The sequence below is a fragment of the Octopus bimaculoides genome, chromosome 20 (assembly GCF_046866305.1).
Source record: "Octopus bimaculoides isolate indiv1 chromosome 20, ASM4686630v1, whole genome shotgun sequence".
Lineage (NCBI taxonomy): Eukaryota > Metazoa > Mollusca > Cephalopoda > Octopoda > Octopodidae > Octopus > Octopus bimaculoides.
The window spans coordinates 29,909,988-29,928,213 of record NC_142947.1 but is presented as its reverse complement, the minus strand read 5'-3'; the positions used below and the strand labels follow the sequence as shown (position 1 = coordinate 29,928,213).

The 18,226-nt window shown below is 36.8% G+C and overlaps 1 protein-coding gene across 4 annotated transcripts in view; it reads left to right on the top strand.

Annotated features, from left to right (window-relative positions):
- LOC106878426 (uncharacterized) overlaps window positions 1–18,226 on the top strand; it is a 61,216-nt gene that overhangs the window by 28,216 nt on the left and 14,774 nt on the right. For all 4 annotated transcript variants that reach the window (XM_014927634.3, XM_089338301.1, XM_089338303.1 and 1 more), the window contains exons 4-8: window positions 1,920–2,114; window positions 6,188–6,424; window positions 8,866–9,009; window positions 12,587–12,705; window positions 16,728–16,880. In XM_014927634.3, the coding sequence (XP_014783120.1) occupies window positions 1,920–2,114; window positions 6,188–6,424; window positions 8,866–9,009; window positions 12,587–12,705; window positions 16,728–16,880 (848 nt within the window). The remainder of the gene's footprint in view (window positions 1–1,919; window positions 2,115–6,187; window positions 6,425–8,865; window positions 9,010–12,586; window positions 12,706–16,727; window positions 16,881–18,226) is intronic.

The window sequence follows — 18,226 nt, the reverse complement described above, 5'->3', positions numbered from 1 at the left end:
AATGTTGGAAGAAGTGCTGTTAAGTGTTTTGTCCAGCATGATAATGATTCTGCTAGCTCATCGCCTTAATACCTACTACTACTACTAATGTGGATGTGCAATGGTCCAGTGGTTAGGGCAGTGGACTCGCGGCCGTAGGATCGTGGTTTCAATTCCCAGACCAGGCTTTGTGAGTACTTATTGAGCGAAAACACCTAAAGCACCGTGAGGCTCCAGCAGGGGGTGGTGGCAAACCCTACTGTACTCTTTTACCACAACTTCCTCTCACTCTTTCTTCCTGTTTCTGTTGTACCTGTATTTTGAAGGGCCAGCCTTGTCACACTCTGCGTCACGCTGAATCTCCCTGAGAACTATGTTAAAGGTACATGTGTCTGTGGAGTGCTCAGCCACTTGCGCATTAATTTCACGAGCAGGCTGTTCCATTGATCGGATCAACTGGAACCCTCGTCATCATAACCGACGGAGTGCCACTACTACTACTTTCAAAACTTATATTTTTATTTTGTTGATGTGACCATTTACAAAGTATATTTTTAATAGGTGTTTCATGGGGCTTCTCTGATTTTCTAAATGACTAACTTTACTTCACCTTTAGATCTGACATTTTTACCTCGTTTTCTGTTATTTACAAATTGAGCAGTGTGTTTTATTTTTAACACAATAATTAGAATATTAATTTAATGGCATCATTCACACATACAACCTGTGGTTCACCTATTCAGATCTTTAATCATTCAGCAGCAGATGTTTATCAGAATGTTTTTGTAAATTAGGAAATACTTGTGGTAGTATGGCTCTGCTGTTTTAAACTTGTTAACTGATACAATGTACACTGTCAATACATTGTGGTAAGGTAAATCTATTTGCTTACTTTAGGTGGCTTCATTAACACTCCCATAAAGCATACCAATGTCCACTCCTCTGTAGTTGACTTGGTAGAAATAGCAGCATAATTTCTTTTCAATCATGCCATACCTCACAATTTTTCGAAAAAGTAAAGGGCATTTGATAATATAATGATATTACTTCTGATAGTAACAAAGGCATTCATTCTAAGTGAAGGACAAAATGCATGATGCCTGTATAAGAAGTGTAGTGTTGTATGGTAGGGAAATGAGCATGGAATGTGGAGGATGACCATAGGTTGGGAAGAAATTAGGTGAGCCAGCTACATAGGATATATAATGTTAGCATGCATGAATGGCAGATCACAAATGAGTTGAAAGACAAAATGGATTTAAGAGAAATCACTTGTAGTGTGCAAAAGAGAAGATTGATCTAGTGTGGACAAGTGATACATATGTAGGATGACACTTGGCTAAAAGAAGTACCAAGTCATCTAAATAGAAAGAAGCTGTGGAAGACCAAAGAAGATATGGAAAGAAGTAGCGAATGCTGATCTCAGAAGGCTGAACTTAGTAATGACGATGATGTGCTGGAGACTCTATGTCCAACTCCCTTCGTCTGTTTCTTCCTTGGATAAAATATTGATTTCTGACATTGATGTAACAAATTTAGTGGGATAGAAGGATACAGCTTATTAAATCAGCCCCAGTACTTCACTGATATTAAATTAATACCAGTGAAGTACTGGTGCTGAGTTGACTTTTGCAAGATTTGAACTGAAAATGTAAAAGGGCTGTAACTAAATACAAGACACTTTTCTAATGCTCCAATGGTTCCATCAAACCTCTACTCTTTTTCAGATTAAATATTTTAAAATTAAAGGAAAAAAAGAATGATGAGCACGCTAAATATGTGATATGCATTTAGAAACAATAGGTATTGGTTAAGGGTGATTTATTTGGGGTCAAGCAACTCTGTAGAACCTCCCTCAAACTGGTTTGCAATGGATGCTCCTTTTTATTGATTTGCTTCTTCCAAAGGTTACTGACCAAAGTTTCTGTATGTTTCTGAAGGTACATGAGGATAATAAAGAAACGCTGAGTACCAATGAGAATCACGAAAGTTTTTGCCTGCCATCTGAAATAGAATCTCTAAGAAATCAAAGTCTTCTTGAAAAAGAGAGAAACACCTCAGCAATGTGTGAAAATTTACAAGCTGAAAACAACAAACTAACTGAGGAGAACTTAAACTCTTATCAAAAGTATCAAGTATGTTTCATTATCCTTTATTTGAATATTCAACTTTGAAATGTTTTTTTTTTCATAATTTTCAATTGATTGGTCTTCATTTAAAATCTTATAATAATTCTGCTTGTCATTGCATTACTTAGCCCATCAATAACACTTCCACATGATTAGAGAAAAAAAGGGAGGGAAAAAAGAGGGAGAGAGAAGCGTCCATGACATGAGGTAGAGGGAATGTAATTGTGATGTTTTCGCATGATTAATTGAAGGGAAAGAGAGGAGAAAGAAAAAGGAGAGGGAAAAAGCCGATAAAACAAAAAGTGAGACAGAAAGAGGAAGAGAGAAGTGTCCATGACATGATGTAGGGGGAAATGTAATATTTATTACGTGATTAAAAAAGTTAGTGTAAGGTAGAAGAGGAGAGTTAAAAATATAATTTTAGCAGAGGGGTGATGTTGTGATGGTGAGGTTAAAGAAAGGCAGAGAGAGAGAGAGAGAGATAATGATGATGATGATGGTGGTGGTGGTGGTGGTGATTGGATAATGAAAAGTGTATCTTTTTTTTTATTGAACTAAGTTTTTTGTATCACCTACCACTTAACGCATGCGCATAAGTGCAATTCTGTGAAATACTCACGCTTATTTACATGGCAGATATATGCAATTTAATTAAAGGTTGTATCGTATGTACAGAATTTTTTTTTTTTTGTTTATGGGGAAAATGGAAAAATAAGAGTAAATATTTATTTTATGAGTGTTGTATAATAAGTCTATAAAATTGTGCATAAAGTATATAGAGTGTTTATACAAAGTGCATTAAGTAATCATCATATTCCAATTTCTTTCACTTTTCAATGAGTAGTAGATGAATGTCTTATCTTTCCATACAGACCCAACACAGGTTATGCTTTCAGGTTTTTTGGATAAACTTTTCAGAAATAACTCGTTTACCATTAATTCTGTGAAATATTCACAGGTCCCGCTAGTAACATATATATTAACAGTGCTTTGTGGCCCATTGAATTGTTAGACCATGTATCACTACAAACTTCCTCACATGTGAGAGAGGATAGATCAGAATGACATCTTCCTTTTTTTTAATTTTTTTTTTGTGGTTTAATGGAGAAAGTCACTACCTATAACTCAAGATCTTGATATTCTCTGAACAGTGACCTAAACTGAATGTTTACAACAAAGTGGACTCTGCTAAAAGTTTCTGTGGGTCAAGTGGTGGTGTTATACTTAAATCTACATAGATTTAAGTACAACACTACCAGCTGCCAAAACATACATCACTTATGCAATATATTTCTGAAGATCTCTATGTTACCATGGTCCCTGTTATCACTAACTTCAGGCACAATGAAAAGTCAGTAAAAAGGATAAAGGCTGTCAACCTTTCTAGGTTCCTAGGCTTATCTGTTTGGTCAGCTGTGATTGACTGTCTGTCTGTTTGTCACTACTTACCTATAGAAAATTGGGACTATTGCCAGTTTTCATGGTTTTGTTTAGCCATATGTCACATTCCATCTTATATTCAGATATAAGTGTGTATAGGCCTACAGGGAATTTGGACTGAATTTGTATAAAAGGAGAAGAAAACACAATATCTCATTTACAAATAGAAATATTTTAAAAAATCAAAGGTTCAATTCGATTATGGCTGGGAGATAGCAATTTACTCAAAGTAGCTTCTACCATGGCCTCAAGATAGCTGTGGAATCTGGGGCATGCATTCCTTACTGTGTCTAGGAAGATCTTCAGACACCTCCTTCATCTTGGCCACCAGTTCATCCTTGGTGTTGTAAGCTGAGCAGTTGATGTCTTTCTCAACTGCCTCCTCAATTGTAATCCATGGGATAACAACCGAGAAAATTAGGAGGGCAAAAATAGGGGCTGGTGAAGTCATAGAGATTCTTCGACAACCACTTCTAATTCTTTCCAAAAGTATGGCAAAGAGCTGAATCCTGCTACCAAACATAAGGCCTTCTAGCAGTAACTTTCTCTAGCCAGGGTTTGACTACAGTCTCCAGCAGCTTCACATAACCATCTGAATTGAGCCTAAAGCCCATTTTTTGGATGAATTCCAGTGTGTGGTCACAGTCAGAATACCTGCTGGGTCCCTTCTTGCTGCTGCCCATGTCATGTCTTACAGGCTTTACAGTGTTCATCGAGCATTGAGCAGCAAGCATGATGTCAGCATTTTGATACCTTGCATGAATCATCATGATACAGGTAAACTTTGCCAATAATCAGATGGCTTCTAGTCATCATTGTCAGCTAACTTTTTCTCAACTGCAACTTTAATCTTTATGTTCTCCAATGTCATTGAGCATTTTCTAATACATCAAGCTGTTCCTGAAAAAAAAATTGTCAGATTTAGCCTGAACATCCTGTACATTGTCAAATGCAATCGTAATTTTAAAAAAAGGTTTGATTTGAGGGACATTTGACTTCTCCTATACTTAGCAGGTCAAACAACCATGGAAAGGCTTGGTGGGGGGCTCAGTTTGCAAAGTTGTATGGCTTGAAGGATAATACAGGGTGGGGCAGAGAGGATGGACGTTTTTGAAAAATTCACAAAATCATTAATCTTAGCTGCAAACAAATTTTATTGACATCAATGTGTTCATATTAAATTAGCATTTGCCAAAACGAAGTGTGGAAAGCAACATCCATCATGTGGTGTCTGTTTTCATCGATGCATCTCTGAAGGCGTTTTTGGAAGTTGGCCTCCATTCTCTCGGGTATTGTTCTGTCGATTTGGGTGAGTTCCATGCGAATAGCTTCCTTCAAATCGTCCAATGTATGGGGTTTATGTACATACACACATCCCTTGAGGTTTCCCCACAAGAAATAATCACACATAGACAAATCAGAGGACTGAGGGAGGCCTAGGAATGTCAGCAAACCTGGAAATGAGGCAGTCATTGAAGAGAGAGCAAAGAACGTCCATTGATGCTCTGGCTGTGTGGGCTCTTGCCCCATCCTGCTGAAACCACACATCGAATAGGCATACGTTTTTGTCATAATTCAGGCTCAAAGAAGTTGTTTGTCATCTTGATGTAATGCTTGGCGTTCACAGTAACAGCATTTCCATTATTATCTTCAAAAAATTAAGGATGACAACTTTTCCAACAGTACACCAGGCCATCACTTTTGGGCTGTGCAAGTGATCTTTCGTGCAGTTCTCTTGGATTTTCAAGAGCCCAATAACGACAGTTCTGTTGATTCACCATGCCATTGAGATGAAAATGAGCTTCATCACGCATTAACAAAATGAGGTTGTCATTTACCTCAAACATTGATTCTATATGATGTGCAAAGTTAAGCCACTGTGCATAGCCCCATGGTTTCCACTGTTGCCCAATGACCAATTTGTATGGGTGGAAATGCAGGTCTTCATGCTAAACACACCTTACTGATTGATTACAGATGTCAAGTCCAGTGGAATGCCTCCAAGCAGAATGATTTGGACTTCGTATCAAAGCTTGTCTGACATGTTCCACATTTTCTGGGGTCCATACCATTTGTGGCACCTCCACTGGTCTCCTGTTCATTAGTGTACCTCGTGTATGAAGTGTATTCATCCAACGTAAGCCTGATTTCGGTGAAGTGGCACTGAAACTCATGCTGAACTGCTGTAACAGACTCCATGTACCTGTCACAGGCAAACATGCAATGCTCTTTCATGTAATAGCCATTTCAGAAACGTCCACCCTCTCTGCCCACCCTGTATCTATCTAAAATATTCCAACAAGGAAGACTCTCTAGAGTTGGTCAATCTACTGGAAACAACAGTCAAATCTCCCTCATATTAAATCTTGCTGTCTTAAGGAAAGATCATGTTAGAGAATGTAGTATTAGACATAACTCTAAAAAATGAGATGGTCATGTCTGAAATGCCTTTGATCATAATTTTCAATCTAGGCTGATGTGGGACTAAACAGCAACAAAATATTTCAGTAATTCATACAAACGTGCAATCTATTATTGTGTGGAGAAGGAAGTATGTATGTGTTTGTGCAGGGACTATTTAATGTTACATTGTCTTTCTTTGCATGTGTTATGTTGTTTTGGTTTTTCTTCCTTTTCAGACTCTTCTGGTGCAAACTAAACAGGAATCTAGTTCTGAAGACCTAACAGATCTAAGTTCCAAGTTGGAAAACTATGGATCAAATACTGATGAGACGTTCTCCAATCTCATAAACGATAACAGTCAGCTTGGCAATTATTCAGATGATGCATTTTATAAGAGTATGATGAATCAATTAAGTATTGAGCGGTTACTCGTGAATGATTTGAGGATGCAGAATAATGAATTAGAGAAAAAGGTAAATGCTCTATTTTTGTGGTTTGTTAACATCATGTACCCTCCAGGGCTGAACGCAAGTCACCTAGCCAGTCCATGACTTATATGTTCATGGCTTGTAAAACCATGTGCTGGTATGCACAAAAATCACATACCTAAGAGAAGATTTACATATGAAGTGAAATAGCATAATAAATATTATTAACCACATACTGTGCAAAAGTCTTTGGTCACTTTAAACTGTTGTAAATTTCTACTAATTGCCAACTTGTAAGTGGATGTTTCACATTGTGTTTTTTACAAATGAAACATTGACCCTGTTGGAGTTATTTCCATACCTAATCATTATATTTTGTAGTAGGGGTTCTGAATGAAAGGGGAAGATGCAAGACAACCAACAAAAATGGCCATGCAAAAGTTTTCACCTACCTCACATAAACCAATCAAGATACAGTGTTTCAAAACAGAAAAATACCTGTAATGAAAATTTATTACATAATGTTCATTTCAAGAAGTTCCTGTACATTGTTAATATTTCATGTGGCTTCCCTTATCTTGAATAATTGCTTCAATGTACCTGGGAAGAGATGTGTACAAATCCTTCACCATCTTCATAAGTATGAGATGCCATTCTCTGTGGCTGAGCTCTCACAACTCTTCAAGATTGCATGGATTCTTCTGATGAACTCTTCTTTTCAGTTGTGTCTACATTTGCTCGATGATATTTAAGTCAGGGCTCTGAGCTGGTCAACCTTTTAATATTGTAACTCCTTCACCAGCCAGATTCTGTTGTGTTGCACATGATCTGTGTCATGGAGTTTCATCATGCTGAAAACTCTCACTTTCATCCAAGTCTGGTGTCAAATTGTCCTGCAGCAATTGGATGTATTTGGCACTATTCAAGTTACTGTCAATTTTAACCAACTTTCTTGTACCATCACTTTTTGTATATCCCCAAAGCATCAAACTCTTTTACTCCCAAACTTCACTGTTTTTGTTGTGTAATGTGGGTTGTTTCACTTTCTAATAAGTGAGAATTTCTCAAAAGGCCTCCAGGATAGCGAAACGACCCATGTTACACGACAAAAACAGTGAAGTTTGGGGGTAAGAGTCTGACTCTTTGGGAATACATAAAAAGTGATGGTTCAAGAAAGTCGGTTAAAATTGACAGTAACTTGAATAGTGCCAAATACATCCAGTTGCTGAAGGACAATTTGATACCAGACTTGGATGAAAGTGAGACTTTTTTTAGCATGATGGAACTCCATGCCATAGATCGTGTACAACACAACAGAGTCTGTCTGATGAAGGTGTTACCATATTAAAAGATTGGCCAGCTCAGAGCCCTGACTTAAATATCATCGAGCAAATGTAGACACAACTAAAGAGAAGAGTTCGTCAGAAGAATTCATGCAATCTTGATGAGTTGTGAGAGCTCAGCCACAGAGAATGGCATCTCATACTTGTGAAGATGGTGAAGGATTTGTATGCATCTCTTCCCAGGTACATTGAAGCAATTATTCAAGCTAAGGGAAGTCACATGAAATATTAACAATGTACAGGAACTTCTTGAAACAAACATTATGTAATAAATTTTCATTACAGACATTTTTCTGTTTTGAAACACTGTATCTTGATTGGTTTATGTGAGGTGGGTGAAAACTTTTGCATGGCCATTTTTGTTGGTTGTCTTTCATCTTCCCCTCTCATTCAGAACCCCTACTACAAAATATAATGATTAGGTATGGAAATAACTCCAACAGGGCCAATTTCAAACAGTACTCTTAGCTATGACACCATCTCCATAAACAGCACTTTTCTTCTTTGCTGTTTGTACAGTGTTTTTTACTTTCTGAAAAAAAACCCAACAAAAAAAACCATTAAATGACAAAAATGTATTTCATTTTCCTTCATTTTCAATTTCATTGTAAGAACAGTAGAAGTAAATAATCCAGACAATATTCAAATAGAAAAATGTGCTGAGATCTCTTCTTTCAGAAAATCTGTACTATGTCGTATGTTCCTGTCATGTGATAAAATAGATCATGTGATTAAACATCACCAACTGAAAAACACTACACTTTTTTTGCCAACCCAATATACATTGTGTGCTTCATGCAGCCTTAAGGGTTTTAACTCTTATTTCTTGCAATGACGATTAAATTTTATATATCTCTGTGTGTGTCTTTGTGTCTCCCCCACTACTGCTTGACAGCCTGCTTAGCAGTTTGGCAAAAGTGACTGATAGAATAAGTACTAGGCTTTAAAAAAGTCCTGGAGTTGATTTGTTTGACTAAAATCCTTCAAGGCAGTTCCTAGCACAGCCACAGTCTGAAACAAGTAAAAGGAAAAAAAAAGATAATTATATCCTAATTATAGAATAATGTTCTGTTGTCCTTCCTTGGTTTTTCTTGTTTTTATTTTGTTTTTGATTTAATGTTATTTTTTTTTCTCATTTAATAGATTAAAACCATGCAAGATACTCTAGATTCTAAATTGGAACAAGAGAGAGTAAAATATTTGGAAAATATACAGAATATTCAAAAAAAACATAATGAAGAAATTGAGAGATTACAGTTAACTATCCCAGATTTGAATATTGTGAAGGTAATATTCTTGTTTGTGTGCATAAAGGATAGGATAGCCCCATACCAGCTCTGAGGGAGCAAACTTCTGATCAAAGGCATTCTAGCTGTGACCATACTAACTTTTATTTCTAATACAGTGTATTTAGGATTATATTATCAAATGAGTCCTTCTACTTTTAAGACAACAGGATATGATTTAACTACTATTTTAGCTGATCAGATGTACACATAGAAGTTTCCTCTTTTATATTTTTTACTTTAGCTTAATCAGGAAGGGGCAGTGCCAACAAACCTTTGGATGCCCTTTCAAATAAGTGAGATTCATATAAAAGAGATTCCGTTTAAATATCTGTTAAGTCAGTGTCTGTTGGGGAAAATGTTGTCTGGAATTGGAATTCCTGAGAATTTGATGTTCTGGGAAGGAAGGATTGGGAAAAGTAGTTAGTGTTGAGTCTGTGCTTGATGAAATACAGTAGGGGGGTGATAAAAGAAAGACTGAGGTTTGGGTGGAGATGGTATGATGGTAGCTGAATGACCAGCACAAATGATTTGTTTATAGTGATTAAATATATGTGCTGTACATTAACTCACTCCTTCCATCAAATTGACGTTGCCTGAACAGGTGCATGGTGTACCACATGTTGAGTGTTGAAGTGATCACAAAGCAACATGAGATGAACGGTTTTGCTCAAGAACACAATGCACCACCCAGTCCAGGAATTCAAACCATGATCTTGTGATTGCATGTGCAACATGCTAACCACTAGGCCATGTGCCCTCACGTAGATGATATACAAGTACCCCAATTTATTTACATTTGACGGATATTTGTCCTCATCTTGTCAAATATCTGTCAAATGTAAATAATGTACATAATTCCTCATCTTTTAAATATAGAAGTACCCTAATTGTAGGGAATGTTGTAGAGCCAAAATAAAGTCTGTTAAGCTGAGTACACAATGTGTTTTCAATTCTCTTCACTTATCTCTGAATTTAAGGATTCCTGTTTCTTTCCTTCTCTAAACTTATGGCATGTTCATACTTAGTTTAAATGAGCTCAACTCAATATTTTCCTTGCAATTAAGGCAAGAAGCTAGCAAAATTATTAGCATGCCAGTCAAAATGCTTAGTGGCATTTCATCTATTTTAATGTTCTCAGTTCAAATTCCACTGAGGTTGACTTTGCCTTTCCAGTACCATTTGAACACTGGAGTTGATGTAATCAACTTATCCCCTCCCCACGAAATTGCTGGCCTTTTGCCAAAATTTGAAACCTATATTTTCCTTGCAATTGTAATATTTACATTTTCTTATGTTGTCTGGAAAAAATATTTTTATAACCCTGTAACACCTAATTTATCAATATGCAGGAAAAAAAAGATTTTATTGGTTAATAAAAAAAAATGTTTAATATAAAAAAAGAATTAAATATGTATCATAGTTGGTGGTAGCAGCATTGTTGTTGTTCTTCTAACATCCACTTTTCCATGCTTGCTTTGACTCAGAAAGAATTTATCAAAGCTACTACTGGATGTCTTTCCTGTTGCCAACCACCATTGTATCTAAGCAAGGAAATATTTTGTCAAGGCCAAACGTAGAAACTAGTGACACTCCTTGTATGACACTTGTTCATAACTACCATGCAATGTTAAGACAGGTAAACATAGGGGGCACACACGCACACGCGTGCGCGCACACACACACACACACACACACTGGTCTTTCAGTTTCTGTCAACTAAACCTACCCCTGTAAAGGTGTGGTTGGTTTAGGGCTGTAGTAAAAGGCAGTTGTCCAAGGCGCTGTGCAGTTGAACTGAACCAGAAACCATTTTTGTTGAGAAGCAAACTTCTTCACCACATACCCATGTCTACATCTGTGTGTGCATATATATATATATATATCTGAGAAGAAGACCCATGGTGTCATGCAAATGGTGTCTGTGCCAGTGACATGTAAAAGTACCCATTACGCTCTTGGAGTGGTTGGTGTTAGGAAGGGTATCCAGCTGTAGAACCTCTGCCAAATCAGATTGGAGTCTGGTGCAGCCTTCCAGCTGGCCAGCCCTGGTCAAACTGTCCAACCCATGCCAGCATGGACAATGAATGTTAAATGAGGATGATGATGATGATGATATATATACACTCTCACAAACACACAGAGGCTGGATACCTGTGGTATTCAGTTCCTTTCCTATAAAACCATGTAATAGCAGAGTTCATTTAATGATTAAGTCTTAAGTAGCTTGAATGCTAGCCTCTCACTTCTCAGGATGATTTGAGGTAGCCTAGTAGCACTAAAAATATCAGTTGTTAAAACAGTGGCTCTGGCAATCATTGCCCTTCATGCACCAAAGCAAGGTGGGCCATGGCAGACTGCAGCAAAGGTATCTCTCTGTAATTTGATAGGCCTGCCATTGTCTCCAGACAGTTGTGTCATGGATATATTTAGACTTTGAAGACCAATCAGTGTAGGGGTCAAATTTGTAACTATTCCTCTACATTTATCAAATTTACTCACAAATGCTTCAAGGTTTTCTATATGTATTATGTGTGTATGCATATATCATCATTTTACATTTAATATCAGCTGGACAGGTTATTGATTGATCCAGTTTTTATTTGGAGTAGTGTGTGTAAAATATATTGCTATAATGAGGTCCCTGGTTTGAATCTACTGCTGAATATCTTGGAAAAGTGTCTTACAGAATTTCATTGTGAATGAAATTGGGTGAACAAAAACTGTGTAGAAGCCCATTGGGTGCATTGTCCCTGTAATTTAAACGTCTCTTGTTACACACTGCCATGTTGACAACCCTACCTAAGGATTACATTGATTGTACTTTTGTCTGCGGAATATTCAGCCACTTGCATACTAATTTAGTTATCTAGTAGTTCAGTTGATTGAACAATTGAATATTCATGGTTGGAAATATATATATATGGGCACTGGCAACGATCTCGCTGGACTGGCTCTTGTGCGGGTGGCACATAAGATGTACCATCCTGAGCGTGACCGTTGCCAGTACCGCCTGACTGGCCTTGTAGGGTTTTCGAGTGAGATCGTTGCCAGTGCCCCTGGACTGGCTCTTGTGCGAGTGGCACATAAAAGACACCATTTCGAGCATGGCCGTTTTCGTGCGGGTGACACGTAAAAGCACCCACTACACTCTCTGAGTGGTTGGCGTTAGGAAGGGCATCCAGCTGTAGAAACTCTGCCAAATTAGATTGGAGCCTGGTGTAGCCATCCGGTTGCACCAGTCCTCAGTCAAATCGTCCAACCCATGCTAGCATGGAAAGCGGACGATGATGATGATGATGATGATGATACATATATATATATATATATGATCATTTAACATCTGCCTTCCATGCTGGCATATATATATATATATATATATATATATATATATATATATAAATGATAAATATTTCATATGCTGACAATTCTGTAAGAATGGTAAAATATTATAATTGCTTATGTGCAAAATGACTTCCAAGTGCAAAGAATAGTTTGAGCTTTTCCAAAGCTTGCACTTTTGCAGTAGGCGTTACTTTCAATATTAATTTAGCTGTTGTTGTTATTGTTTTTGCCAGTCAATGGCTGTTGATCAAGAAGCACTGAAGCGCCAAGTGATGATCTTGCTTGATGAAGCAAGAGAGAATAAAGAAGAGACTGCATCTTTGAGAGAAATCCAAGCAATTAAAACTGAACAGTAAGCAGAACCTTAAAATATTTTCCTGCCCAGGCTGTCCAATCCCTCTTTTGTCCATTCTACAATTCTTGTGCAGTAGCATACCACACTTACAGTATTGACACCTTTGATCAATTTTCATCCCATTCACCTTGGATCTATTTAGTTTTTACACTCTTATGGTATATTCAAAAGAAATCTTCATTTTTTTTATATGCTCATCTTATATAATGTTGTACTCCGTGGCTGCCTACTTTACACTCTCTCTTCAGTTCAAGAACAGCACATCTGGATGTTATGTGTCATGTGAGAAAATTTGTTTGGCCTGAGTAAGGGAGTCCGAAGGACCTCTGCTAGCTCTGTAAAGCTTGAAGTCTCTTTTGCAGTTTATTACCAGCTTTCATCTTTAATACCAGGAATGGTAGTAACATGCTAATAATAAACAGTAGGGGTGACACAGTCTCCTTGAAAGATACACCTCCTGATGTTGACTTGTCCAATTTCTCTTCCACCTGCTGTCTAAACAATCTTCCAATTCCTCATACTGCTTCTGATTGAGTTTATCATATTTTTAGCTGCCCCGAATGTCTCCAGGCATTTTAGAATCCATGAGTGAGGAACCATCTTGTATGCCTTCTTATGGTCAATCTGAGCCATTGATAAGTTTGTCAACTTTTTCCTGCAGTACTCTTTGACCTTCATGTCATTGAATTCTTCTTCCACATCTTGGAGCCAAGGCTTTTTATTGTTTCTGACTTCCTCTGATCAGATTTTGCTCCGAAATGATGTTAGGATCAGCTGGTTCTGCCTCTTCCCTATTTCCTCCATCCAGAGTCTTATAGAACAGTTTCTAATTTGTTCTGAACAGTTGCTGTTGATTGAGCTGTAGGCAGCTTTCCTCATACACCCACTTTGATCTTTTGTTTCAAAATATTTAAGACAAAATGCCATTTTCCTCTAGGTGGCATTGATCTTAAATCCTTTTGTCATGTATCAGCACTTCCTTTTATTCTCCTTATTATTTGCTGTTCATCTTTGTAGGGTTGATAAAATAAATTGCCAATCAAGTCCTGGGGTTGATATAATTGACTTGCCCCTTCTTTCAAAATTGCTGGCCTTCTACCACAATTTGAAAGAATTATTATTATTATTATTATTATTATTATTATTATTATTATTATTATTAAGTGAGAGAGCAGTGCATGCCATTAAAGTGACAACAGGGTAAAATATACGAAGCCCAGTATACTCACCATGACTACTCGTCTGATAAGAGTACACCAGGCACATGCATCACAACCATGTCTGCGCGATATGGTGATCTCATATCAAGATAAACAGCGCATGACCTCGCAGGTGGGGCCCAGATAGAATTTTCTTCAGGTTGAGTAGCCCATCCCGCTCAAAAGGTCCCTGAATAAGGTTCGTTTAAGGATGTTGAGCAAAACACCCATGTTTCCAAAGGTGAATTATTCAAACCCCCAAAGAATTCCTCTCAACACATGGCTATGATGCTCCCCCACTACTTCTGCTCATGATCAGAGATGCACATATCATCAGCCACCAAGGGACATGCTCAACTGCTCAAGGAGAAAAACTGAAAAGCAAATCTGCAGTATTGAGCAGAATATTTGCTGTAGCCCATCTTTTATACCAAGACAAAACCATGTACATGATAACACTTCCAATCAATTAAGATCAGAAGTCATGAGAGCCACTGCTTGGTACTGCATCCAGGCATTATTATTATTATTATTATTATTTTAGCAGCTAAGGGGGTGAGCTGGCAGAACCAGACAAAATGTTTAGTGGCTTTGCATCCATCTCTATGTCCTGAGTTCAAATTCCATTGAGGTTTGCTGTTCATCCTTTCAAGGTTGGTGAAATAAGTACCAGTTGAGTACTGAGGTTGATGTAATTGATTTGCCCTCTTCTCCAAACCTGCTGGTCTCTGGCCAAAATTTGAAACTATTACTACTACTACTTCATAATAATAATAATAATGATGATGATGATGATGATGAAGAGTCACTCTTGGTGTTGAGTGTTTGAAGGAATGGATTTAAAAGAAAGAAAAAAGAGGGAGACAAAGAAAAAACAACTTCAAAAATAAAAGCAGTTGCATCTATTTGTAATGGATGTGTTAATGTAATTTGAGTCTAGATATAGATTTTGCTATGGTATCATAATGGGGACACTGATGATTTTGATCTTCCCTGCAGTTGGGAAAGTCTGTCCATTGATTGCAGGATATGATTTTTTTTTATTGTTCTGTTTCTTCAATTCAAATTGTTTTGATGCATCATGACACATTCTACGCCATGCAGATCAATGACTTTCCCAAAAAGTCAAATTAAGCTGGAGAGACTTCAGTGATTGCTTCAGTTTATCCTTGTAGCTAAGGATGGGTCTTCCCTTATCAAGGTGTCCCTCTACTTGTTGGCCATACAAAAGAATTTTCAGAATGCTATCATCTTTCATTTGAACATCTGCACTTCCCATCTGCACTGAATTCTCAGTAGAATGCTTTTGATACTGGAGATATCACATTTTTCTAAGATTTTAACATTTGATATAATAATTATAATAAATAATAGTGATAATAATAATAATAATAATAATAAAAAGAATGTGATAGGATTTGTAATAAATAGAAATTGACTCTGTTTATTGAACTGAACAATATTTCAACAGTATGTCTGTTTTGGGTTCAAAATGAAAAATATGCAGAAATACAGAAATTCAAAATTTTAACTGGAATATCCTGTGTTCCTTTTTAGCCCAATTTTTGCTTTTTCATAACTGGTAACACTCAAGAACAAAAAAAAAAAAAAAGAAAGAAAACAGGAAATAGAACACTTAATCAAAAAGCTTTTTTGTAAATGTGATGGAATTCTATCATTTTGTTCATTTCTCCAGAGTCTGACATTAGTTAGCTCAAAAATATATTTATACTCGTGTGTCTTGAGGACGGAAAGTGCAGTAGAGTTAGAATATTTTTTTTAAGAATGTTTACTTTTAATTGTTCCTAAAATTTGCAGTCTTTTTGATATAAAATGTTCAGATATATTGTCAAATATTGTGCACTTCTCTATTATAAATTACATCACACACTTCTTGCTGTGTATTTACCTTTGGGAAGAGTTATGTCAGAAAATAAAGTACCAGTACTCTGCTCCTCCAAAATTTCAGGCCTTGTGCCTATTGTAGAAAGGATTTATTATTATTTGGGCACTGAGCTGGCAGAATTGTTACCATGCTGGGCTAAATGCTTAGTGGCATTTTGCCCATAGCTATATTCTGTGGTAACACTGGGGTCGATGTAATTGACTAGGCTTCGCCTCCAAAATTTCAAGCCTTGTGCCTTTAGTAAGAAGGATTATTATTATTACTATTATCGTTATTATGAAGGGGGTGAACTGGCAGAGTCGTCAGCAGGCTGGATGAAATGCTTAGTGGTATTTCACCTGTCATTATGTTCCGCGTTTAAATTCGACCGAAGTCGACTTTGCTTTTCATCCTTTCAGAGTTGATAAATTAAGTACCAGTGAAACACTAGGGTCAGTGTAATCAACTAGTCCCCTCTCCACAAATCTGAGGCCTTGTGCCTCTTGTAGAAAGGATTATTATTATTATTATTATTATTATGGCAAGCTGGCAGAATCGTTAGCACGCTGGGCAAAATGCTTAGCAGTATTTTGTCTGGTTTTATGTTGAGTTCAAATTCCTCTGAGGTTAACTTTGTCTTTCAGGGTCGATAAAATAAGTACCAGTTGAGTACTGGGGTCGATGTAATCAACTTAACCTCTCCCTCAAATTTCAGGCCTTGTGCCTATAGTAGAAAAGATTATTATTATTATTATTACATTCTGAATTCAAATTCTGCTGAGGTTATCTTTCATCCTTTCAGACTTGATAAAATACGTACCAATTGAAGACTGAAGACGATATAATCGACTTATCCCTACCTTGAAATAACTGGCCTTGTGCCAAAATTTGAAATCATTATCGTTATTATTACTACTACTTTTTTTTTACAATAGATGCCAGCGACTCGATGAAGCCAATGTTCGTCTTAGAATGGAGATGAAGACACGGCAGGAACAGGACACACAGCTAATAAACACTCTCCAATATTGTATACAAGATTTTGACAAGAAGTTAATAGCCGAACGAGAACATGTAAACATCAAACAGTCAGTATAACCAATCAATCAATATATAAAATGTGTTAGCATTATAGTCATAAATTCAGTGTATACACACACACACACACACACACACACACACACACACACACAAGCACCCATGCCAGTGACATGTAAGGGCATCCTTGCCGGTGACATGTACAATAAAAGGCACCCACTACAATCTTGGAGTGGTTGGCAGGGCATCTAGCCATGGAAACCAAACCAAAATTAGACTGGAACCTGGTCCAGCTCTCTATCTTACCAATTCCAGTCAAACTGTCTTAACTCATGCCAACATGGAAAGTGGATGCTAAATAGTAATGATGATGATGATGAATATTATAGATGTTATATGTATTTGTATGTGTATGTTTCCTTGTCTTGATGTCAGTGGGACTAAACCTGAAACCTTGTGGTTGGGAAGCAAACTTCTTAACCACACAGGCATGCTTGCACTCCATGTGTGTATATGTACGCACACACACACACACAAATGTATTTACATATGTGTATATGTATATATTAATATTTAGCAGAAGTAACAATGACTTTATGTATATATATATATATATATATATATATATATATATATGTACAAGTAGAAAGATATACTTTTTCATTGCATGAAATACTGATATAACAGTATATATGGGATAATATCCCTTACAGAGCAGAAAAATCTGTCAGCAACCAGCCTTGGCTGGTTTTACCTGGTGAAAAAATATATCTTTCTACATATCTTTCTACACATATATATATATATATATATATATATATATATATATATATATATATATATATATACTAGCAGAAATACCCGGCGTTGCCCGGGTTAAAGAGAATAATGAAATCTAAAAACGCCGTCTAGACTACGCAACCCTCAACTGTTAGTAGCTACGATACCATATTTCTACATTAATAACTCTCCAATCCATGCTAGCATGGAACATAGATATTAAGTGGAATGCTAGAAGAAAGTTTTCAACTCATATCTATATAAAGTAAATACACGTAATTCAGAAACACGTTTTGTGTATTTTATTTCATAACCAAACAAACAGGTACAGATTATAAATAATGAAAGGCCAATTTTGGTGATTCATTTGACAGAGGTAGTAGAGAGACAATGCGATGATAAATCTGAGGCTGGATCTTGAAAGTTTGGATGAATGCTGCCTCAGTTAAATCTCTTGTGGTTCCAAATGATGTCATCTGTAGTACAGCGTCGTATTGTCTAATTTTGTTTTGCAAATGTTAGGAATCTTGGTCAGTTGATGATAACAGTTTCTTCAATAGCTCTGGAGGTTGGGGATTGTGGAATTGTTGGGAATGTTTTTAACTTTGGTGCTATA